Source organism: Mauremys mutica, chromosome 8, assembly GCF_020497125.1.
Source record: "Mauremys mutica isolate MM-2020 ecotype Southern chromosome 8, ASM2049712v1, whole genome shotgun sequence".
Lineage (NCBI taxonomy): Eukaryota > Metazoa > Chordata > Testudines > Geoemydidae > Mauremys > Mauremys mutica.
Genome location: NC_059079.1, coordinates 74,384,687 through 74,408,763, shown reverse-complemented (window position 1 = coordinate 74,408,763; position 24,077 = coordinate 74,384,687). Strand labels below are relative to the sequence as shown.

Here is a 24,077-nt window from a genome sequence, read left to right as displayed (position 1 = left end):
GGGAGGGCAAGTCCTGCTCTTCAGGGCTGGGGCAGGAGGTCAGGGTGGTTTAATTCATCCCTGGGTGCCACATGGCCAAAAAGCCAGGGAAAAACTGGGAAGTTTAGAGAGGAGACCCATGAGCACTGAGGAGGCTGGAGGAGTGGCTATGGGGAAGGGGTTCCCTGCATGTCAGGTGCTCAGCAGTGACTATGTGGGGACAGATAGCTGACACCGTGCAGCCCGGGGAGAAGGAGGTTCCTTAGAGGAGGACTGAGCATGGAACTAAGAGGAATGGGATGAAATTAAGAGGAAAATATAGTTTGATTGTCAGGAAATGGCTTCCTGATCGTGAGGCACCCATGGCTGTGGAATTGCCTCCCCAGGGAAGGAGCAGGACCCAGCACTTGGGATGAAAGCTGGGCTAAGTCAAACCCTAGCAGTAGGGATTAACTCAGGGAGGCGAACACAACAAGGTCCCAGTGACTTCTCTCCCATGGGGTTTGTCCTAACCAGGCATGCTGTGTGGCGAGCCCTACCTTCTGGGCAACAATGCCACTGGACTGGGGATGGGTCTCTCCTCGGACGCAAGCTTTACTGCGGCTGCCGGCAGATCCTGAGCAGAGACAGAAGAAGAGACTCGTGAGAAGGCCACCAAGGAGCACATGGAGCTTGTGTGCAGATGAGTGTTCCTGGTGGGTGCAAACCCCCCTGTTGACACAGCCCTGCTTAGCCCTGGCCATCTCCCCTCCCAGGGTGACCAGAAGTGATTGATCTAATCTCATTCCTCCCACATGGAACTGGCAGTGCTAAGACTAAAGCCGACCTTCTCCTGGCATTCTGTACCGTTTCCTGCAATGCAGCGTCTCCGCTAGCCACCAGACTCCCTCCCAGGCCAGAAGTGCACGACGGCCGTTGCCACTGCGTGGTGCCTGTGGGTACATGCCAGTAGTAGGTCCCTGAGGAGTCGTGAACTTTCCTCCATCCTGGGGGAAGGTCGGGCTCTGTCTCCAGATTCTGGTCACTCCACAGGTTATCTAGGAACACAGAAAGCATCAGGCAGCTGAGGTCAGGGTTTGTGGAGCAACTTTCATCCTAAAGGATCCCAACGCGCTTTACAGATACTGCACTGTCCCTTTACCCCTGGCTGAAATGCAGCCACCTCTGGGGTGAGACACAGCACTTGTTCACCAGCAACCCTACATGATAGTTTAGGACCAGAAAGATATTACAGCACATTCGGCTGGCCAGGACACGGAGGCAAACACTCCAGCTTTTTAAGGGCCAGGGGCCTGTTCACTTTATCAGCCCCAGCTGGAAGGGGTCAGGTGTGTTCTATAAGAAAGGGGGGTTAGCTCAGCTGGAGGAGGGAAAGGGGCTCCTGCAGTAGCCCCTGGAGCTGGAGGGACTGAGAGAGGCAAAGCGGGAAAAGCCCTGGGTGGGCAGAGGAACTGCTGTTGGGTTTAATGTCTGCCCAGGTTTTACATCTGGAGACTAAAACTGTGTCTGGAAAAAGAACAGGAGTACTTGTGGCACCTTAGAGACTAACACATTTATTTGAACATAAGCTTTTGTGGTCTAAAACCCACTTCATCAGATGCATGCAGTGTATTTTCAACTGCATGCATCTGATGAAGTGGGTTTTAGCCCACTAAAGCTTATGCTCAAATAAATGTGTTAGTTTCTAAGGTGCCACAAGTACTCCTGTTCTTTTTTGCTGATACAGACTAACATGGCTACCACTCTGAAACCTGTGTCTAGAAAGAGACTTCGCACAAGGCCATGAGTCCCTCATCGGCTGGGGAGACAGGCCAGCACCTCTCCCGCAGCACTGACTGCAGCCAAGTGATCGGCCCCAGGAACTGAGGCAGCAGCAGTTAGCCTGGAGCCAGACCGGTTAAGTCGCTCCTGCTGCAGGATCCTTACAACTCAGGCCATCAGGACCTGTCCTCAATCACAGAAATGCAGGGCTGGAAAGGACCTGGAGAGGTCATCAAGTGCAGCCCCCGCGTTGAGCCAGGACACAACGCTGGAATGCAGCACCTCCAGCAGCACAGCACCCCTAGAGCCATTCCGAGGTACCCATTCCGTAGGAACTCAGAGGGAAGGTGCTGCCTCTAGGATACAAACAGCTGTGCATTATTAATAAGGCACCAAGTGAACAAATCAAAAGGACATGGTCCCTGCTCTCAGAAGCTGACAGTCTATGTAGGGGCATAACCTGACAAAACAGAGTGGAAAGAGAAATGGGGGACAAGGGCATGAGGTAGTTGAATGGTGCTGCACGTTGTTTGCTTTATATAGATGTGGTGTCACATTAACTGCTATGTGCATGTCTTATGCAGTGTTGGTGTAGGCATGTCAGTCCCAGGGTATTAGAGAGACAAGGAGGGTGAGGTAATAGCTTTTATTGGACCAATTTCTGGGTGAGAGAGACAAGCTTTCATGTGCATGTCTTGTGAGTGCATCATCTGTGTATCCAACACACACACACACACACACTCACTAGGCTCAGTATGCAGGGAGGGTCAAGGTAATTTTGTTTCCTGGCTCCATGGCACCAGTCCAGTTCACTTCCTCTTTCTACAGTCTAGAATCTACAGTCTTGTCCTGATGAATTTCAGCCAGGGTTGAGCCCTGATCCAGCTGTGATGGGGGAAGCCCCCTGGTTGTGGTGGAGCTGGCATGCTCCCAGAGAGTGGAGAGAGCATGAGGTAGGAGGGTCACTCCTGAGCCTCCTTGTATGAAGTCCAGTGGTTCATACTTAGATGGAAAAATTCACGGCCCAGAGGGGTGAGCTTAGGTGGAGGGCCCAGTGCTGAAGCGCCCCATGCACTAAACTCCCTGGTAACTCTGAACACAGAGGACTTGTAGGATCACATTCTGAAATGCTAACTGCGCTTGGAGCCCCTCCCTCGGGAGCTCCATCCAACTCTCACTGTAACAGCTGCTCGTCTTCATCTACATTCTTCCAGTAACTTACATCCCAAAGCACTTTGCACACACTAGCCATGCAGCCCCACTGAAATGCAGCCAGCTCTGGGGTGGAGGGCGGCACCTAACGGCACACAACAGCAAATTCTCATTCTTTTGAGAAGTACCTTTAGCACTGCAGCACACAGAACCCTGGGTTCTGAGCTCTCATCCATAGGAAGTGCACGGTGTTGGACTTCTTATCCCCAGAAGGAGAAAGGGCCGGACTGACCCCTCTGGAACTGGCAGGGAGCCTGGGGGTATGTCTGCACAGCAAAAAAAGCTCCATGGCAGTGAGTGTCAGGGTATGTCTACACTGCAAAATTAGGTCGATTTTATAGAAGTTGATTTTTAGAAATCAATTTTATACAGTCGATTGCGTATGTCCACACTAAGTGCATTAATTCGGCGGAGTGCATCCTCACTACCATGGCTAGCATCAACTTACGGAGTGGTGCACTGTGGGTCGCTATCCCACAGTTCCCACAGTCTCTGCCACCCATTGGAATTCTGGGTTAAGCTCCCAGTGCCTGATGGGGCAAAAACATTGTCGCAGGTGGTTTTGGGTACATGTCGTCAGTCTCCCCATCTTCTGTGAAAGCAACGTCAGAGAAGTTGTTTTGCACCTTTTTCCCATGCAGACACCATACCATGGCAAGCCTGGAACCCTCTCAGCTCAGCTCACCATCACCGCTGCTGTTGTGTCCTGGGTGCTGCTGTCAGCAGACAGTGCAGTACGACTGCTAACCGTCATCATCCACAGCTTCCGCTGCAACTCTGCTCTCGTAAATGAGCTCAGTCTCAATAGCAAATTTCTCCAAGTTGTCAGAAATCTGCACAGTGCTAACCGTCATCATTCACTGCTTCCACTGCAACTCTGCTCTCCTGCTTTCCTGAAGACGCCATACCAATGCAAGCATGGAGCCCACTCAGCTCACCGTCACCACTGCTGTTGTGAGCATTGTAAACACCTTGCACATTATCCTTGAGTATATGCAGAACCGGGCTAAAAGACACCAGCACAAGGAGGATTTTAATGAGAACATGGACACAGACATTCCTGAAAGCACGGTCTATGGCAACTGGAACATCATGGCAGCACTGGGCTGGTTGATACAGTGGAACGCCGATTCTGGGCCAGGCAAACAAGCACAGACTGGTGGGACCGCATAGTGTTGCAGGTATGGGATGATTCACAGTGGCTGCAAAACTTTCACATGTGTAAGACCACTTTCCTGGAACTCTGTGATTTGCTTTCCCTCACCCTGAAGTGCATGAATACCAAGATGAGAGCTGCCCTGACAGTTGAGAAGTGAGTGGCAATAGCCCTGTGAAAGCTTGCAAAGCCTGACTGCTACCGGTCAGTCGGGAATAAATTTGGAATGGGCAAATCTACTGTGGAGGCTGCTGTGATCCAAGTAGCCAATGCAATCATTGATGTTCTGTTATCAAAGGTAGTGACTCTGGGAAATGTGCAGGTCATAGTCGATGACTCTGCTGCAATGGGGTTCCCTAACTGTGGTGGGGTGACGGACGGAACACATATCCCCATCTTGGCACCGGAGCACCTTGCCAACCAGTACATAAACCACAAGGAATACTTCTGAATGGTGCTGCAAGCACTGGTGGATCACAAGGGACGTTTCACCAACATCAACGTGGGATGGCCGGGAAAGGTGCATAATGCTCGCATCTTTAGGAACTCCGGGAGGCTGTTCGAGCAGCTGCAAGAAAGGACTTACTTCCCAGACCAGAAAATTACCATTGGGGATGTTGAAATGCCAATAGTGATCCTTGGGGACCCAGCCTACCCCTTGCTGCCATGGCTCATGAAGTCTTACACAGGAAGCCTGTACAGTAGTAAGGAGCAGTTCAACTATAGGCTGAGCAAGTGCAGAATGGTGGTAGAATGTGCCTTTGGATGTTTAAAAGATCGTTGGCGCTGTTTGCTGAGTAGGTCAGACCTCAGCGCAACCAACATTCCCATTGTTATTGCTGCTTGCTGTGTGCTCCATAATATCTGTTAGAGTAAGGGAGAGACATTTATGGCGGGGTGGGAAGTTGAGGCAAATTGCCAGGCATTCGATTATGAGCAGCCAGACAACAGGGCAATTAGAAGAGCACAGCTAGGTGCACTGTGCATCAGAGAGGCTTTGAAAACCAGTTTCATGACTGACCAGGCTTCGGTGTGACAGTTGTGTGTGTTTCTCCTTGATGCAAACTTACCCCTTTTGTTGATTTTAATTCCCTGTAAGCCAACTACCCTCCCCCCTTCGAAATAAAGTAGCTATTGTTTTGAAACCATGCATTCATTCTTTAATAATTAAAAAAAAATCAGATAACGGACAAGGTAGCCTAGGTGGGGTGGGGGAGGAGGGAAGGACAAGGCCACATTGTTTATTGTAGCCACACTAAAAATCAGACTGCTTGAATGACAGCCTTCAGTTGCTTGGGCCATCCTCTGGAGTGGAGTGGCTGAGTGCCCACGTTCTTGGGCATCTGAGTGAGGAGGCTATGGAACATGGGGAGGAGGGTAGGTGGTTATACAGTGGATGCATTGGAGGTCTGAGCTCTTGTTGGCTTTCCTGCAGCTCCAACACACGCTTCATCATGTCTGTTTTCTCCCCCAACAGACGCTTCAGCATGTCCGTTTGCTCCCCCATTAGCCTCAGCATTGCGTCCTGCCTCCACTATTCGCACTCACTCAATTCTTTCCCGGCCTCTGCCACTGAATGCCTCCATGCATTGAGCTGTGCCCTATCAATGCGGGAGGACTGCATCAGCTCAGAAAACATGTCATTGCGAGTGCGTTTGTTTTGCCTTCTAATCTGCAATAACCGCAGAGACGGAGATGATAGGGGGAGCGTAGAAACATTTGCACCTAAGGGGAGATAAAAAGGGAGAGTAAAATTGGGTTGACTTCTTACGTCTTCATAACATGTGGGAGTGTTTTCAAACTGCAGCGCCCCCCTTTCCAAGAGCAAGCAATGGGTTGGGTTTCACATTTAAAAGGAGGGGCTGCAGTATTTGGGTAGATGTGTAGCACACACCTACCCCCACCCCACCACATGGCTATTCTCCAGGACGATCCCTTTTAGCCAAGCACAAACAACCCAGCATGAACGGGGTCCTTTTACTGTTCCCTTAAAAAAATTCCCCTATTTCAACCAGATGACCATGAACACTATTGCTTTTAAACCCTGTAGTGTAGTTACAAATGTGCACTCACCAGAGGTGCCTTCTCTGGCTTCAGGGTCAGGGATCCCGTATTGGGAGGGTATTGGCTCCAGGGTGATGAAAAGTTCCTGGCTGCCAGGGAGAATGGATTCACCACTTGCCTGCTGCACATTCTCCTCCTCCTCTTCCCCATCTGCAAAATCCTCCTCCGTGTTCCGTGAGACTCCCCACTTGCAGGTGTCCACGGACAGTGGTGGGATAGTGGTAAGGTCCCCCCCTAGAATGCCATGCAGCTGTTCATAGAAGCGGCATGTGTGGGGCTCTGACTTGGAGCAACCATTTGCCTCCTTTGTTTTTTGGTAGGCTTGCCTGAGCTCCTTAACTTTCACGTGGCTCTGCTGTGTGTCCCTGGTGTAGCCTCTGTCCAACATGCCCTGTGAGATTTTGGCAAATATATTTGCATTTCCTCTTTTGTATTGAAGTTCTGCCTGCACAGATTCTTCTCCCCATACAGCAATCAGATCCAGTGTCTCTCTTTCGGTCCATGCTGGAGCTCGTTTGCGATTCTGGGACTGCATGGTCACCTGTGCTGCTGAGTACTGCTGAGCTCGCCACGCTGACCAAACAGAAAATGAAATTCAAAAGTTCCTGGGGCTTTTCCTGTGTACCTGGCTATTGCATCAGAGTTCAAAATGCTGTCCAGAGTGGTCACAATGGAACACTCTGGGATAGCTCCCGGATGCCAATACCATCGATTTGCGTCCACACTACCCCAAATTCAACCCAGTAAGATCAATTTTAACGCTACTCCCCTTGCTGGGAAGGAGTACAGAAGTTGATTTTAAGAGCCCTTTAGGTCGACAGAACAGGGTTGGTTGTGTGGATGTGATCATTTTTAAATTGACCTAACGCGGCTAAATTTGAACTAACTCGATAGTGTAGACCAGACCTCAGAGCCCAGGTAAACTAGTTTGGGCTTATGGTGCTCACACTGCAGAGCTAAAATAGCAATGTAGACATTTGGGCTTGGGCTGGAGCCAGGCTCTGAAACCCAGTGAGCACGAGGGTCTCAGAGGCTGGGCTCCAGCCCAACCCCAAATATCCACACTGCTATTTTTAGTCCCGCAGTGCACACCCCAGTCAGTTTACCTGGGCTCTGAGACTGGCTGCTGCAGGGTTTTCTGCTGTGTAGACACACCCTCAGTATTTAAAGCCTGGTGTCACACCTCCGACCCAAGCCAGGTCTACACTACACACTTACTTCCGAACAACTACATCACTCTGGGGTGTGAGCATTCCTGTCAGCTTAAGAGTCTTCACCAGAAGCGCTACAGCAGTGCAGCTGCACCGATTCAAGTTTGTATTGTAGACCTGCCCTGAGCCATCCGCTTGGGTCAGCTATAGCGTAGCCAAGCCGAAAGGGTCAGACCATACTACATCTCCATTTTCAGATACTTCTCCAAATCCCTTTGGGGCTCAAATGGCTCATCCTCCTTTCTGAGCCTAGAGAACAAGCCACCCTGCCACTCCAGAGGCCTCCAAGCAGGAGAGGAACACACACTTCATGGCTTCAACCCCAATGAGCCTGCCCAAGCCCAGGGGAGTTGTGAGGGAATACACCCCCATATTCCCAGCCTACCCACTATTGGAATAATCTTTGTACAAAGTATGCCTGGTAAGGTATCCTTTGAAAACTCATCATTTGCTGGTCAGTATTGTCCTGGTAAAATATGTGTGGCGATATTATATGAGAAGTTATAAGATTTCCCTATACGGTGCTATTAACACACCTTCTAAACCACACAGCCTTGCGCAAATGGAAACTGGCAAACAGCTGTCCTAAACAAAGGAATGTGCGCTCTACTTAATTTGCATGTTAGCAGTAAACAGAGTCATCAAGCAGGAAGGGAAGACAAAGGAAATTCAAACAGGTGAAAAAAACATCAGGGAACATCCTTGCTCCTGGTTCTCAGCTGGAACCTCAGTTACCAAGCGGTGCTGCATGTGCACAGGACACTGGCTAGCTTAGTGAAGTAAGGACACAGCAAGCGCAGCCTGCCAGAAATACACACACACCAGCTGCAGTCGCTGCAGGGATTAGTGCAGTTATCTGAATGAATGAATGAGGATTCCATAGCTCCGTCACTGAATCCATGCATTGATTCACAAGCAGGCAGGATCCCCCAGACACAGAAGTACAGACCCATCAGAACCTCTGTACAATGCTGGGGGTCATTTTGTTCAGTGCAGTGACGGGACTAGGGACTGTAATAACATCCCTGACCATGAGGATCTCAAAGCACTTTTACAACTCTGAGGCAACCTCACAACAATCCTGGAAATGGGGTGAACATCTGTCCCATTTTACAGATGGGGAGACAGCAAGATGCTCAAGATCACAGAGCAAATAAACCATAGAACCCAGGAGTCCTCCTGACTTCCAACCACCCCTGCTCTATCCACTAGCCCACACACTCTTCTGCAATAAGCCTGTGTGGCTATTACAGTGGGTGACTGATCATGTTTTTTAATGTCAAGCAAACAGCTAAAGGAATTCAGTGGCATCAAGGCAGCAGAAAGGCTGTGGCTGGAGACACTCAAAAGCCATGAAATTCAGCATGATGCTCTGGCACATACGGGTGGGGTTAAGTTGCCATCTCTAGTATCTCACTCTCTGTAGCCAAGTGACTGATTCCTGGAAGGTTTTGCAGGTTGCAATCTCTACCCCTAATGCTGCATTAGCCAATCCAGATTATTTATACCAACAGTCTCTTCAACAGAATTGGATCACACAGCTCTGGAGGGGCTTCCCAGACAGTCTGAGCTCCTCCTCCAAGGAAGGACCAGAGATTCAGCTCAGCCCAGCAGCCCTGAGGATCCTCCCAAAGCAAAGGAATCCAGGCTGCCAAAGCCACCTGCAGCTGGGAGATGTAGGTCCCAAACCCCAGCCTGAGAGCTAAGAGCAGAGAGCTAATGCCGTTGCCACACACCTCGCACTGGGGGCCCTGTGTCAGGGGCTGCACAAGCGAAGGGCTGGAGCTGGTTGTCCCCAGAGACACACTCAGAGCAAATGAACCACTAATTAGATGGAGCCAAAGCTAGTTCATTCTCTGGAGCTGGCACATTCCCCAGCACAGGAGGTTCATTCAGCATCTCCTCTGCCAATGGCCATCTCAGGCACACAGGATCTGAGCCAAAGGCACTCTCCAAAGCCTCCATTTACAGTGCAAGGAGCAATGCTAGCCCTGGAGCATCAATCTCCAGGATGGCCCATCCAGAGATCTCAGGCACACACAGGGAGAGATGCATTACAAACCCAGTGCCGCCAAGGCAAGACTGGCACAGTGCGGCAGGAGCACAATGTGCTGCAGTCAAGCCTCAAGCGGGATGGTGTGACGTTCTATACCTTGGGGGAGCGTACTGTAACCCCCATATGCCTCATTTTCAAATAATCATGATCTTATCTTACAAGGCATGCTTTATATGTATCAGGGGAAAGGTTATGATCGGCTGAAAGTCATTTCTCTATCCATATATGTATATCATTAATGCATATGAAGTTATGAGAATTGTGTCGTATGGCTGTCAATAAAACATGCTGTAAGTTGGGGGAATGAGCCAGATATTAGCTTCCCAGAGGCAAAAGCAAGGAAAGTAACAAATGCCAGGGTGGGGTGTCAAACAACCCATCAACAGCCATTGTCCAGCAAGGGAGCTTCAGTGCAATGACTCACCCACATGAGGCCACACCAGGGGAATTGCTCAACCTTGCTTGGAGAGAGTAATGCTCACCTGACTCTGAAGAGGAGGGCAAAGCCAAGGGGGAGGAAAGGACATGATAAAAAGGAGACACATTTGCCATGCTCACTCTCTCTTCCACCTACATCTACAGACACCACCACCGCCAAGCAACTGAAACACTGATCAAAGGGGAGAGCCTGACTGAAGAGCAACCAGCCAGCCTGTGGTGAGAAGCATCTAAGTTTGTAAGGACATTGAAAATGTTAAGATCAGCTTAGAATGCGTTTTGCTTTTATTTCATTTGACCAAATCTGACTTGTTATGCTTTGACTTACAATCACTTAAAATCTACTTTTATAGTTAATAGTGTTTGTTTATTCTACCTGTAGCAGTGTGTTTGGTTTGAAGCATGTCAGAGGCTCCCCTTGGGATAACAAGCCTGGTACATATCAATTTCTTTGTTAAATTGACAAACTCATATAAGCTTGCAGCATCCAGCGAACATAACCAGACACTGCAAGATGGAGGTTCCTAGGGTTGTGTCTGGGACCAGAGATACTGGCTAGTGTCATTCGCTTGCAAGTAGCTGGGAGCAGCTTACATGCCAGAAGCTGTGTGTGAACATCCCAGGAGTGGGGTTCTCACAGCAGAGCAGGGCCAGGCTGGCTCCCAGAGTCAAGGATTGGAGTGACCTAGCAGATCACCAGTCCAGATAACACCAGAGGGGAAGGTCACAGACAGCCTTTCATCTCCAGACGTTACACTGCAGATCACAAAACACAGTGCAAGCAATCTACAGGGACCGCATGCCCTGGCTGCACGGCATCCCCTCGCGCCACCCTGGGGCACTGGCTGTGCTCCTACGGGCTTGGCTACACTTACAAATTTGCAGCGCTGCAGCAGGGTGTGAAAACACACCCTCTCCAGCGCTGCAAATTGCGGCGCTGCAAAGCGCCAGTGTAGTCAAAGCCCCAGCGCTGGGAGCGCGGCTCCCAGCGCTGTCCGTTATTCCCCACAGGGAGGTGGAGTACGGACAGCACTGGGAAAGCTCTCTCCCAGCGCTGGTGCTTTGACTACACTTAGCGCTTCAAAGCGCTGCCGCTTTTCAGAGAGAAGACTGGCCCCTGCTGAGCAAGAACACCATGTCCCATAACACCTGCCTCTGCCTTTTTCTCAATCCCCCACCAATTACTGATCAGGCCCGGTGCTGTTCTGCTTCTGAGATGTGTTAAGCTCACCGGTCATGGTGGTGTGGCTACACACAGCCTCCGCAGGGGCAGGAGTGAGGGGGTCTAATGTGCGCCACACCAGCTGATGCTTTGTGGGGAGGAAGAGGAGGAAGGAAAGTAAAAGGGAAATTATTGAGGATCTTGGAGGCCCAGAATGCCACCTTCCCCCCTTCAGAAGCAAGGAAATAGCTCAGTCCCTGCCCCTCCTCAGAATGGACATGAATCAGAACCTGCAGCCTGGCTCTTCCCTGCAGGAATCAAAGGTGCAGTATCTGTAACTGTATCCGTCCCCGGGAATACAGCTAAAAATAGCCAAAGGTCAGCATGCCCCTGCTGCATTATTATCCTGTTGAGACACCCAACATGGGCAGAACAGAAGGTGAATAATCCATCACCAGGCTCTAGCATACTCTGTGCCTCTGCTCTCCCCGATGGTACAACCCGCCCAGGCAGCTGCAAGCCACACTCTACTTAATCAGGTCCCATCATCAGTCAGGCCAGCTCAGCCAGCTGCTGGTAGAAGCCACCTGCACCCTCCACACGGAAAGATTAGTGCCCCAGCATAGAGCCTGCAGCAAAGCAACCAGCTGTGGCCCAGCTCCTTCCTACCACTGGAACCATCACATCCACTGCCAGCCACACAGCCTCTGTCACTGCCAAAGCCCTTTGCTCAGGAGGCCAGGACAGTGCCCAAGCGTGGCCCACAATCTGCCAGGGGCCCAAGGACTACACTGCATATATCTATCCCCAGAAGGGGTTGAGGACCTGGCATTGCTCTGAAAGGGGTGACACATGTGAGGAAGACACAAAGCCATTGGAGTCTGAACCAGAGAAAGTTTGTACCTTATCCAAGCAGAGAGGACACCATGCCTCTCTCAACATGGCACTTGCAACACTGTGCTGGGAATATGGCATTGAGACCGAGCTCCGCTGTGCCAGGAAGACAGAGGCAAATTGGAGGGAACCAAGAAGGACTACAAAATGATCAGGGGGCAGGAGGGAAAGGCAAAGCCCTTTGTAGTCACGGCTCCCCTGATGTCAGTGGGCATTGGGCCAGGTTCCACATCTGCAGTACCTGGCTGAGCAGGGGACGAAACTGTTGGTGTGGAGTTGAAATTAAAGCCTGTTGACCTGAAACCTAATCCTCTGAACGGGAGCAGGTTCCCCACTAGGGCCAAGGCAGCTCTCCCAAGGGTGCATTCCCCAGGCATGGTTACATCCCGTCTGATCCTAACTGCTCAAGCAATGGGGCTCCCAGCCCCTCCACCCCTGCCCCTCCCGCTGCACTGTCAGGAAATTGGTCCCTGAGACTCAGCCTAGATTTTCCTTTTTATTCCCATTTGCCCTCCTCAACTGCACATGCCTCTCCTAGCCTAGCACTCGAATCACCATTGGCAGGAGCAGCACTCGCTGCCTGGACGAGCTACTCCCAGGAGGTCAGGTGCAATGATCCCCAGGTGCCCTGCAGAAGGGAAGGGCGAACGAGTTTGTGTCCTTGTCCCTCAGCTTGTCTATAATACCAGGCGACGGGGAGCCTCTCTCTCCTTGCTGAGGGGTGGGGCTGTCCCAAAGGTTCAGCAGTATGGGACTCACCAGCCCCCCCGCCACACACACACACACCTGGGGAAAGCTGCCACCACTGCGATGTCAGCATCCTGCTGCGGATCTCAGCAAGGAGGCAGGTTCTCAAGTGGGAACAGCAGTTTACGAAACAAGCCCGCTGGCAGCGGCTTTGCCAACTACCAATGAGCAGGAATGGCACAACCCACACCCCTTTATGCAGCAGAGAAGCCCCCCTCTAATGGGCCAGCTGCTGCTCTGACCCCAGGCAGCTGTGGTCAGACCAGCTTCCTGGGCCACAGCATCACATCAAGGTTCCTCCTCACCCTGGGCTCTCAGCCACGTTCTCCCGCAGATCTCATTGGTTGGGTTGTTTGCAGAGGGTGTACACCCGCAGAGAGCTGGCCTCACTTCTGACAGACTGGGGGTCTGTGTTCTGCACCCCAGTGCCGAGAGGCAGCTGGCCTGGAGGGATGGGGTGGGCCCCATGCTTTCCCAGAAGGGGATAATGTGGGTCAGAGGGGCTGCAAAGTGGGGGCCATTTAGGCTGATGGGAAAGCCCCAACTGAGGGAAGCTCACTGGTGCAGGAACAGACACCAGGGAGCTGGGAGCAGAAAGGAGGCTGCAGGGAGTCACTGGCAGTCACTCTCCCTAAGACAAGGGGGAGAAAGGGATTTGGACCCAAGAGGAAGGGTTTATGTTGTCCAGCAACCCAGGAGATTGGGGTTTAGTTAGAAGGGTGGGGGACTCGAGGCTGGGATAGGCAAGGTAGGGAGCACTCCAGGGGAGAGGCAGGAAGGTTTGTGCTAGTACAGACCTCTGCTGCTGGAGATAGGGTCTCTGGGCTGGGACCCAGTGTAGGGAGCGGGCCTGAGTTCCCCTGAGCGAGTGGCACAATCTAGGCTGTGAACTTGAAGACTGCCCAGAACCATTTGCTCTAGTCACAGAGGGCAGTGGGGTTAAGCACTGCCTGGGACAGTGTGGAAGATATTGACAGTACTCTGGAAGGGGAAGAGCACTGTGACTTGGTCAAAGCGCTAGGCCCCGAAGATGAGGCGCAGCAGCTCCCGAGGAGCAAGAGAAGGGCTGCAGTGCGAGAGAGTGAGACGGCAGGCTGAGGAACTGCAAGAAGAGGGCCTCAGGCTGGAAGAGCTAATGCCCAGAGCACCCAGGAGGAGGTGCCCCCTGTGAGTAGAGGCCCCCGTGACAGGAATCTTGACACTGGCTCCGCAAGAGACGTGTTTTGAATACAAGCCTTTTCCTGTCTTTCATTCAATGCATAAAGAAACTATGCCCGGAGCCTGATCTCAGACAGCCCCTCCCAACTGCCCCAAGCCTCCTGCCTCCCACGCAGCACCAGGCTCTGGCAGAACTGGGAATGAGCGCGGACACACCGACTCCTAAGACCAAGTGGAGAGGAGGCACCCTGCAGCCTAGCCAGCTGAACTGCACTGTGGATCTTCATCCCTGCACAGGCCTCCACCTTCTGCAGTCGGGGCCCAATTCTGGGGACATGGCATGCTCTCACCTCTCATTGGGACTTCAGGGTGAGTTGGCAGCACTCAGCATCCCACAGGATCAGGCCCTGGGAGACGCTCTCCATCAATGGCACTAGTGCATTCACCATGCCCTGATGCTGCCCCCTTTTCTGTATTAGGGGACCCTGGTCTTTCAGTGTTGGTGGGCATATACCACACTTGTCATTGATTCTACCCTCCAGCCAATGACTCTGCGACAGAAATCCCGGTCCAGTATTACATGGCAGGATAATAACATTGATCCCAAAGACACTAAACCGCTATCAAACCCATGCCAACTCTGGGAATTTAATCACGGGACAGCAGGCTTTCAGCATGGAGATGAATCTGGTCAGAACGGGCTACAGCTCCACACAGCCTCCCCCAGCTCCAGCTTCTCCTCTCCACTGCTCAGTTCTCAGGGGCCAGGATGTTTGTGAGGCTGAGAGAGATGGAGATAACTTTCCTTGAGGTGTTAAATGGTTGCATATTGGGAAGAAGCATCTGAAATCTTCCTGATTTCTGGTGGGGCAAAGGGAGCAGCTGGGCAGGATGCTTTGGGAAATGATGTGGGAGTCGTTGCTTTAGCAACAAATTATCTTTAATACAAACCAAATTTGCTTATACAGCGTCACACAGTTGGTGTGGCTGTCAGGCTGGCAAGGGATGCCCTGACATTCCCTGGAGGCTGACTCATCTCTGTAGCCACAGATCAGGTGCAGTCCAGGCAGTGGCAGTGCAAGTTTTCCCCCACCTCCACCCAGTGCTGAAGTCCTAGAAAATAAGTGCCAAACAGGGAGCAGAGCAGGGAGCAGTGGAAGGAGCTGGGAGGAAGATAAGGGCAGTGAGAAAGCTGGAGGATGCCCAAGGGATCAGGGGATGACTTCCTGCAGAGCCCATCCTGTGTCCACCTCCCCCCTACCTGTGTCCAGCTCCCTGTGGGGAGCTCTGCTGCCCAGGCAATGCCCAGGCTCCTCACATTGCCCAGCTCTAGCTCCACCCTGGGCTCCTGGTAGCTCTGGGCACCCACGCTCCCCTGTCTGGTCCTGGCTGCAGTGTCCCCAACTCTTTCTACACTCAAGTATCAGAGGGGTAGCTGTGTTAGTCTGGATCTGTAAAAAATGACAAAGTTCCCAATACTTCTGTTAGTCTATAAGATGCCACAGGACTCTTTGTTGCTCTTTCTACACTGACACCTCTCCAAGAGCCTGCCACCAGGGCCCAGCACCTGCCGCTCAGATGACACTCTGCAGCCAGTGAGAGAAAGGAGCAGGTGGCCTGGGACAGGCAGAAGTACTATAACACTGTTCTATCTCCTAGATCGGTATTCTGGAGCATTCTGACACAACCTGAGCACCTCCCCCACCCCTTCTCAGCCCAACGTGCCTCAGCCATGACTCTTGAGTGCAAAGGAGTGGGGTCTACAGGGTCTGCTCAGTCCTTGGCTTCTCTGCTGAGACTGGCAATGGTTTTGGTGATTTGGACACCTGCTAGCCAGGAAATTGACTGAAACCCACCAAACTCATTTCACTAAGGCCACCAGATGGCCACCAGGGGGTAACAACTTAGGGCCATTTGGAATTCTTTAGCGATGCTAACCTTTTAGAGAGGCACTTTCCTGATTCAGCAGGGCTGTTACCAATAATAGGTGGTAACAGCATCGCTGCATGGCCAAAGCTGCCCAGATGCAGGAAATCCCAGAGTAGGGGCCTCAGGACAAGTGGGTCTTGTTTTTCAAAAGAGCTAGTGCATATGCAGTGGCCCTGGATTTGCTCAGGGCAGCCCCATAGCCCTGGTGGGATGCAGGTAAACTGGGGTGCGGATGTGCCCATACTCAGACAGATTCCTCTGCAAGGAGCATGAGCTCTCATGCCTGGCCTCACTCAGACTCTGTGCGCTTCCCAAAGAAACAAAGTGAGGATAAAAGCTACAGGGCATTCCTGACTTCATCAGGAACCTGGTGGTAGAGAAAGGTGCCAGGATGCCATGCCAGGGGCCATTGGCCTCTGCTTGTCTACAGCACAGGGACAGCATGGGCAGTGGCACAGCAAGTGCCTCCCAATCCCCACCCACAGGGCCACACATAGGAAGAAGAGGCTCCAGTGTCTGGGGCCCAGTGGCCTCTCTGCTTCCACTTCAAACAAGGAGAACAGGCGCGATGTGGACACTTGAACTGAGACACTCAGCTCATTTAATGGCAGCCAATCAGGCAGCAGGTGAGATGGTACCTGGAGATGGACTGAGATAAAGGACCTTCACCCGACTCCCATCCTCCCCCAGCCAGTTCCCCCACACATACTTGGGGGGGTGGTTGGAACCTGTTCCATTTGCAGTGAACAGCTGCGGCTTGGCTTTCCCCTCCACGGAGCCACTCAGCCCTCCCAGATTTGCCTTTTACTCCACACATGTTTCGCATCAGGAAAGTTGAGTAAAATGACTGAGGGGAAGGGATTATCCGGGCTGCTGTTCCTGGTGCTGGCAGGGCTGCGGGCCTGAGGCTGGGCCCAGGTTTCCCAGTCTTCAGCGCAGCCCTCCCAGCTAACGAGCAAGAGATTGTTGTAGAGGCAAATGAGAGGCCAAGCCCATGTCCGCGTTCAGCACCATGGAGAGCTGCCCGAGGCATGGTCCGGACTGACCCAGCCAGCCTGCGGGAAGGATCCCGGGAGGCGGCAGAGGCGCCCCTGCACAGGACGGCAAGCAGCAGCCGGGGTCCCATGGGCCGCTCGCTCCTCCGTGCAGAGAGCCCTTTGCAGACCGTCACCCCAGCAGGTGTCAGCCCGGTGACCAGCAACAGGTCTGCAGCGAGCCAGGGACCCGCGCCCCCAGCGCCCGGCCCAGGGTGACGGGCTGGCGCTCTGCCCCTCCTCGGCACAGCGCAGGGGACACGGCTCTCTCTCTGCCCGGCCACGGCCCCCTCCCTTCCCCGGGCACGGCCCCCTGCCCGGCCGGACCCCGCCCTGCCCGGAGCGGCCCCCCGGCTCTCACCGTCGCAGTTGACCAGGATGATGGCCAGCATGTAGTCCTTGCCCAGCATGGCCTCGGCGAGCCGGGCGCCCGGGGACTGGACGCGGCGAGCGGCGGCTGCAGGGCGAGCGGCGGGCTGGAGCGCGGGGAGGGGCTGGGCAGGGGAGGCGGGGCCGGGGGCTGGAGGGGAGGCGCACGGGGAGGGGCAGAGGGGAGGAGCAGTGGGTCCGTGGCGTGCCGGAGGCCCGGAGTCTCGGGGGGAGCCAGGCGAGAGGACTTGGGGGAAAGTGGGTTGCAGGCCGAGGGGGCTCAAGTACAGGGCCAGGCCGCGGCTGTGGCCAGGGAGCTGGCCAAAAGCGGCCACTCCGCGCAGTTTCCATCCAGGGCCACTGCAGTGGGGAGGCAGAAGCCTGGCAGGAGGGGCCGGGGCGCTGTCCGGCCCTCATCTGAGCCCCGGCTCCGCCTTCCGGGAAGGGAGCCGCTGGCCTGCTCTGTTCAGCAGAGATCCGGGTCCAAGGGGATCCTAAGGGTCCCACTGGCTCCCACACCCATCACCCTAGTATTTGTAATGGGACCCAACGCCCCTTTCCCAGCAGGGCCAGGAAAACCGAGTGGTCTACGGAGACAATGTTGAGAGCAGATTATTTCTCTAGTGGGACCAGATTCAGCCACCCATTTCTGCCGTAGGGCATTTGGAAGAGGGGGTGGGGAGTAGCTTCCCACACAAAGCTGTAGGTGGAAGGATTATTGTGGGCAAACTGCTGTTGTCTCTAGCTTACCCTGGTAAAAACACCTCCCCCAAGGAGCAGAGCTCGCGTGGTACAGGGATTGGGGTTCTTGGGAGAGGAACACTTGGTATTTAAGTGAAATATAAAGGGTTCCACTCAGCCCCAAGCTCCTTCCTGTGCCCTGGGGACAAAGTTCAAGGCTGGCTTTGATCATCACACAGTCCCTCCTCATTCAACACAGCCCCACTGTGCCTCACATTGAAAAGGGCTCCTGATCTTAGAAGGGCCTCTCTGTCTAGCTAACTCTAAGGAGTCATCCCATTCCCAACCCCACTAAGAGGAAACATGGGCTTGTAGGTAAACCAGAGGGCAAGGAGTCAGGAGACCAGGGCTCTGTTCCAAGCAGTGCTGCCACCGACAATAAATCACTTCCTACTCTGTTTCCTTGGTTTACGCATCTGTTGGGAGGCTTAATTGCTCAGTGCTGGTAAAGTGCTTGGAGATTCTCAGTTAGAAAGTGCTAGAGACAGGCAGAGGACTATTATTCAGCATTTACAAAATGCCTGAGCTAGAGAGATGCCAATGGGATATTCTCCAGTGCTGTCTGGTGTTTCATATTGACCTCAGATTCCAAGGCCAGAAGAAACCATTGTGATAATCTAGTCATGGGGTCGGCAACCTTTCAGAAGTAGTGTGCCGAGTCTTAATTTATTCACTCTAATTTAAGGTTTTGTGTGCCAGTAATATATTTTAATGTTTTTAGAAGGTCTCTTTCGATAAGTCTATAATATATAACTAAACTATTGTTGTATGCAAAGTAAATAAGGTTTTCAAAATGTTTAAGAAGCTTCATTTAAAATTAAATTAAAATGCAGAGCCCCCCGGACCAGTGGCCAGGACCCAGGCAGTGCGAGTGCCACTGAAAATCAGCTCGTGTGCCACCTTTGGCACGCATGCCGTAGGTTGCCTACCCCTGATCTAGTCTGACCTCCTGTGTAACACAGGCCAGAGAACTGTTTCCAAATAATTCCTGGAGCAGATCTTTTAGTAAATCATCCAAACATGATTTGAAATTTGTCACTGATGGAGAATCCCCCATGACTCTTGGTAAATTGTTCCAATGGTTAATTACCCTCACTGTCAAAATTTTACACCTTATTTCCAGTCAGAATTTGTCTAGTTTCAACTTCCAGCCACATTTCAGCAAGGGTAAATGAGGTTGCCTTGTCCTTATAAAGTTGAGGGTCTCAATGTGGTTCTCAAACATTTTATGAATTTGGCTTCCCAGAAGGAAACAGCATTACCCCCATTTTACAGCTGGGCAAACTGAGGTTGAGAGGCACAGAACAAGGTCACACAGTCAGTCAGAAGCAAACTGTTAACAGAACCCAAAACTATTGACCCTCAGTATCCTGCTTTAGCCATTGGATTACACTGCCTTCCTAATGCTATCTGAAGGTGCTGGAAACCCTTAGGATGGGATTATTGCAGTGAGAGGTGCATTAAAATGGCCCCAGATTAGAATCTAATCATATAATCTAATCATAGACTATCAGGGTTGGAAGGGACCTCAGGAGGTCATCTAGTCCAACCCCCTGCTCAAAGCAGGACCAATCCCCAAACAGTTTTTTACCCCAGTTCCCTAAATGGCCCCCTCAAGGATTGAACTCACAACCCTGGATTTAGCAAGCCAAAAATGCAATGTGTAAATGAATATAAAGGAAGAGGTTTGCTGTATTAGATTGGATACCAACTGAATTAACTAATCAGTGTTAGTAAGTGCTTAGAAGAGCTGCCCAGGGGATATCTGTGAGCATGCTGGTAGCCATAGGCACATGGGATCACTATGTCCACTCTGCAGCTGTCAGTGTGCCTATGGTTTATCGTTGAATACTGGGCAGGTGAACAATCTGGTATCTGTGTGCATGGTGAGCCCAATATACACATGCAGTATTTCTGGGAATGTGTGATATCATTTGTACATGGCCTATGTGTGCGTGCCCAGTGGCTGTGTATTTGAAGTATTCACCTTATAGACTAACAAATTTATTTGGGCATAAGCTTTCGTGGTCTAAAACCCACTTCATCAGATGCATGGAGTGGAAAATACAATAGGAAGATATATATAGCAGTACATGAAAAGATGGGAGTTGCCTTATCAAGTGGGGGGGGTCAAGACAATTAAATTAAAGTGGGCTATTATCAACAGGATGAAATATCACTTTTGTAGTGGTAATCAGGGTGGCTCATTTCAAACAGTTAACAAGGTGTGAGTAACAGTAGAGGCAAATTAGCATGGGGAAAACAGTATTTTTAGTTCTTGTATGACCCATCCACTACAAGAAGGTATGTTTTGTGTGCACATGGTTGTGCGTGTGCAAGTAGGGCACGTTCCATGTGCAGGTGGGTATCCAAGTGCATGTGAATAAGGAAAGGGGGCATGTAGGGCATGTGAACATGCGTTACCTATGTGTAGAACCCTGTGGGTTTTTTTGCAAATATGAAATTATAAATAAAACAAAACATAATGTATTAAATGACAAACCCACCCATAACGGCAGTGCCTGCGTGCTCTTCACCACACACCGGACCCCTTCCTCCCCCCCACGTACAGGGGCGGCTCTAGCCATTTCGCCGCCCCAAGCACGGCGGCACGCCGCGGGAGGCGCTCTGCCAGTCGCCGGTCCTGCGGCTCCGGTGGACTTCCTGGGAGGTCCACCGGAGCCGCGGGACCAGTGGACCCTCCGCAGGCACGTCTGCGGGAGGTCCACCGGAGCCGCCTGCCGCCCTCGCGGCGCCAACAGAGCCCCCCCCCCCCGCGGCATGCAGCCCCAAGCGCGCGCTTGGCGTGCTGGGGCCTGGAGCTCCCCCTGGACACGTAGGTAAAACAAACTAACACGGACTCCCCCCGTCCCCAAAGAAATGAGCTATAGTATTAGGCGGTCAGGACTCCGCCCACGGGCCGGGAGGGGACAGGCATGGAGCGGAATGATGCTGGCAGCAGGTGACGTGGCAAATGCGGGTCGGTGACGGATGCGAGGGACGTGCCGGCCGGAACCTCCCCACGCAGCCTCTGGTGCCCACGCGCCACCCGTCACGCGGCGGTTAGGGGGCGTGGTAGCGGCTCTGGTCCATGGTTTCCGGCTGGCACCGGAAGCGTTTCCGCCCTGTTTAAAGATGGCAACTGCTTTGCCTTCGTTCTGTTCCCTTGAGCTGGCAGCGTCACGTGACGCTTTGTGCCCAATACGCCTTTCCCGGCTGTCAATATGCGTGCTTGGGCTATACAGCGCCCGGGCTGGGGCTGCTGTGTGGAGTGCGCATGCGCGAACGGAGGCCCGGGCCTGAAGATGGCGGACGATAAGGTGAGAGGGGCGCTGGGAGGCTGGGCTGTGTGGTGCCCGGTGCCCGCCTCACAGCCCGGCCCGGCCCGGCGGCTGCCCCTCGAGCCAGACAGGAGGCGGGGGTGCTGGTCCCGGCAGCTGGGGGTCGGTGGGAGCCGAGGGCTCGCTGCTGTGACCCAGGCCGGGCCCCGCCGCCTGCCCGGCCCCAGCGCGCGTGGGGGGAACGGGCCTCGCTGCGCCCCTGGCAGGCGCGTCCCCAGCCGCCCTTCCCCCGCTGGGCCCGAGTTCTCGGGGGGGGCGGAGAAAGCTACCGGTGCTATAAAGCCTCCGGCCTGGAGAGCCCCGAGCCGCCGCGTCCCCTGCCCCCGGCTTCGTGTTCGGCCTGGGCTGCTGAGCGTGCTCGGTGGCCGGGCTCAGCTGCCTCGGTGGCCGTAACAGCGAGGGCAGTGCTCGGTAACTACGTAACTGTGCCCTCCCCCCCGCGATTACCAGAGCCTGCTGCGACTTATAAATGGGCTAACTCCACTGTTGGGCCAGATACTCCCTAGCTTTCCGCTACTGCCTCGGGGCGGGGTTAACCGGCCTCCCTCCAGCTCTCCTAACCCCGGGGCCCTTTCTGGCGTTGCATTTTGTAATGCGCTTTCCGCAGAGTGACACGATCTGGTTTTACGGGTGGCCTGACCTGTAGCGCATGCACCTTATGAAGGTATTCTGTAGGTGACACAGATCAAGTCCTACCATCTTTTCTCGAAATTGCACTGCTGGAGGCTTGAAATTGAACATTTTTGTAGAATTCATTAGGCATATGATTGTAGAATGTATTAAGTTGAAAATAATGGGCTTTTGACATTGGTTAAGCCCCTTCAGAATTGAAATGACTGAACTAAACTTCAATAACCATGGGATATATTTAGGCAGTCTTAATTCCCTTCTGTACAGGCCTGAGAAGCCTTAGCTTCCTACCTCTAGTTTAAAAGATAGATCTACTTAAAATGTGACTTTGTCAACATTAGTATAGTCTGTTACACCAGTCTAGTCCAGGGATCGGCAACCTTTGGCTCGCGGCTTGCTAGGGTAAGCCCCCAGGCGGGCCGGTTTGTTTACCTGCCGCGTCCACAGGTTTGGCTGATCGTGGCTCCCACTTGCTGTGGTTCTCCGCCCCAGGCCAATGGGGGCTGTGGGAAGGATGTGCTGGCAGCTGCTTCCCACTGCCCCCGTTGTCCTGGAGCGGCAAACTGTGGCCAGTGGGAGCCATGATCGGCCAAACCTGTGGACACGGCAGATAAACAAACCGGCCTGGCCTGTCAGGGGGCTCGGCCTGGCGAGCCACGTGCTAAAGGTTGCCGATTCCTGGTCTACTCACTTCCTGCTCCCTCTGTAGCATGGCCTAAACCAGTGGGTCTCAAACTTTTTTACTGGTGACCCCTTTCACACAGCAAACCTCTGAGTGCGACGACCCCCCCCCCCAATAAATTAAACACACTTAAATATATTTAACACCATTATAAATGCTGGAGGAATAGTGGGGTTTGGGGTGGAGGTTGATAGCTCGTGACCCCCCATGTAATAACCTCATGAGCCCTTGAGGGGTCCCAACCCTCAGTTTGAGAACCTCTGGCCTAAACGCTGTGCCAAAATAGTAGTTCCCTGAACAAAAGGAATTTGACTCCTTGTCACGCAGTTACTGAATTACATGTTTGCAAGCAGTTGACTCTGTTTTAATTGTGTAGGACTCGCGGTCAAAGCTGAAGGATCTTGCTTTTTTGAAGTCTCAGTTGGAAAACTTACAGCAGCGAGTGGAAGACGAGGTGCTGGCTGGAGCGGGCCAGGTAAAGCTGAAGTTCTTTAACACTTTAGCCCTAGATTCATCTCCCAAGAAGTTGTGCTGTTCTGTGATCTTCCAGTAGAATGAATGTATCTCTGTTCCACTCAGAGTGCACACCAGTATCTCCAAGGAGTGCTCAGTTTCACTTGCTTACCTTGGCAAAATACTGAGGTTATATTTATTTCTTCTGTGTGATAACCTTACGCAAGCCTGGCAACAGCAGTCTAGGGAAATCAGTGGAAGAAGATGATGTGTTCCAACTAAGTTTTATGCATCAGGGTACATTTTTGTCCAAGAGACTCTTTCATCCCCTTCTCTCCTTTTTCTCTGCAGGATGGTTCTTTGCTGGCATCTCCATTTCTCAAAGGGTTTCTGGCAGGTTACATTGTAGCCAAACTCCGATCTTCTGCAGTACTAGGATTTGTGTTTGGGACCTGCACTGGAATATATGCAGCTCAGGCCTATGCAGTTCCCAATGTTGAAAAGACAATCCGAGACTATATCAGCTCGCTGAGGAAAGGACCAGACTAGAGGAGAATCCTTTGGACAACAGTGCACTCCAGAAACAGCTCTTCTCATCTTTGACATGATCTTAAGGGGCTCTCGGGACTGTAGCTACATGTGTCATTCTGGCCCATTGTAAAACGTGTAATACCAGATCAGTGTGAAACATCAGCAGGTCTGATTACAAAATATTATTAATCAGAATACCCTGAAGGTATCAACTGCTGCTTTCAGCTGTCCAGTGCTTGCGAGCTTCAAAATCTGAATGTTGACAACTGCCTTTCTCACTGTAATTTCTTACCTTGCATTTCCAGTCTACTGGGGGGAAGGGCAGCTGTGTCAGATCATCTCATGTGCTATTATTACACGCCTTCACGTATCGATTACCTTGCCCAGGAAATGTGCTTTGTCTGATTTCTAGGGAGAGCTCCATTTCTTTCCCTGATGAAGAGCAAACATGTTCCTCTCCTTGCATTGAGCACATAATGAATAGTTCAGTGTCTTCCTAATTAGACTGTCTTTAAATATATGGCATTTG

At 52.3% G+C, this 24,077-nt stretch overlaps 2 protein-coding genes across 4 annotated transcripts in view; one reads left to right on the top strand and one right to left on the bottom strand.

Annotated features, from left to right (window-relative positions):
* The window catches only part of APBB3 (amyloid beta precursor protein binding family B member 3), a 32,535-nt gene extending 15,265 nt beyond the window's left edge, over positions 1-17,270 (bottom strand). For all 3 annotated transcript variants that reach the window (XM_045026273.1, XM_045026275.1, XM_045026274.1), the window contains exons 1-3: positions 17,163-17,270; positions 826-1,016; positions 519-595 (exon numbers count right to left, since the gene is read on the bottom strand). In XM_045026273.1, coding sequence (XP_044882208.1) covers positions 519-595; positions 826-1,016; positions 17,163-17,211 — 317 coding nt within the window. In that variant the 5' untranslated portion in view covers positions 17,212-17,270. The remainder of the gene's footprint in view (positions 1-518; positions 596-825; positions 1,017-17,162) is intronic.
* A 3,864-nt stretch (positions 17,271-21,134) lies between these two features.
* On the top strand, positions 21,135-23,568 carry LOC123375964 (SLC35A4 upstream open reading frame protein-like). The gene is made up of 3 exons (XM_045027453.1): positions 21,135-21,231; positions 22,941-23,039; positions 23,369-23,568. The coding sequence occupies exons 1-3, from the start codon at positions 21,136-21,138 to the stop codon at positions 23,564-23,566; spliced, it is 393 nt and encodes a 130-aa protein (XP_044883388.1). The 5' UTR covers position 21,135; the 3' UTR covers positions 23,567-23,568.
* The last annotated feature ends 509 nt before the right edge of the window (positions 23,569-24,077 follow it).

Coding starts and splice junctions, on each gene's coding strand:
- LOC123375964 (XM_045027453.1), top strand. CDS start 21,136: ATGCGTGCTTGGGCTATACAGCGCCCGGGCTGGGGCTGCTGTGTGGAG. Junction 21,232..22,940: donor TGAAGATGGCGGACGATAAG/GTGAGAGGGGCG, acceptor TTAATTGTGTAG/GACTCGCGGTCAAAGCTGAA. Junction 23,040..23,368: donor TGCTGGCTGGAGCGGGCCAG/GTAAAGCTGAAG, acceptor TTTTCTCTGCAG/GATGGTTCTTTGCTGGCATC.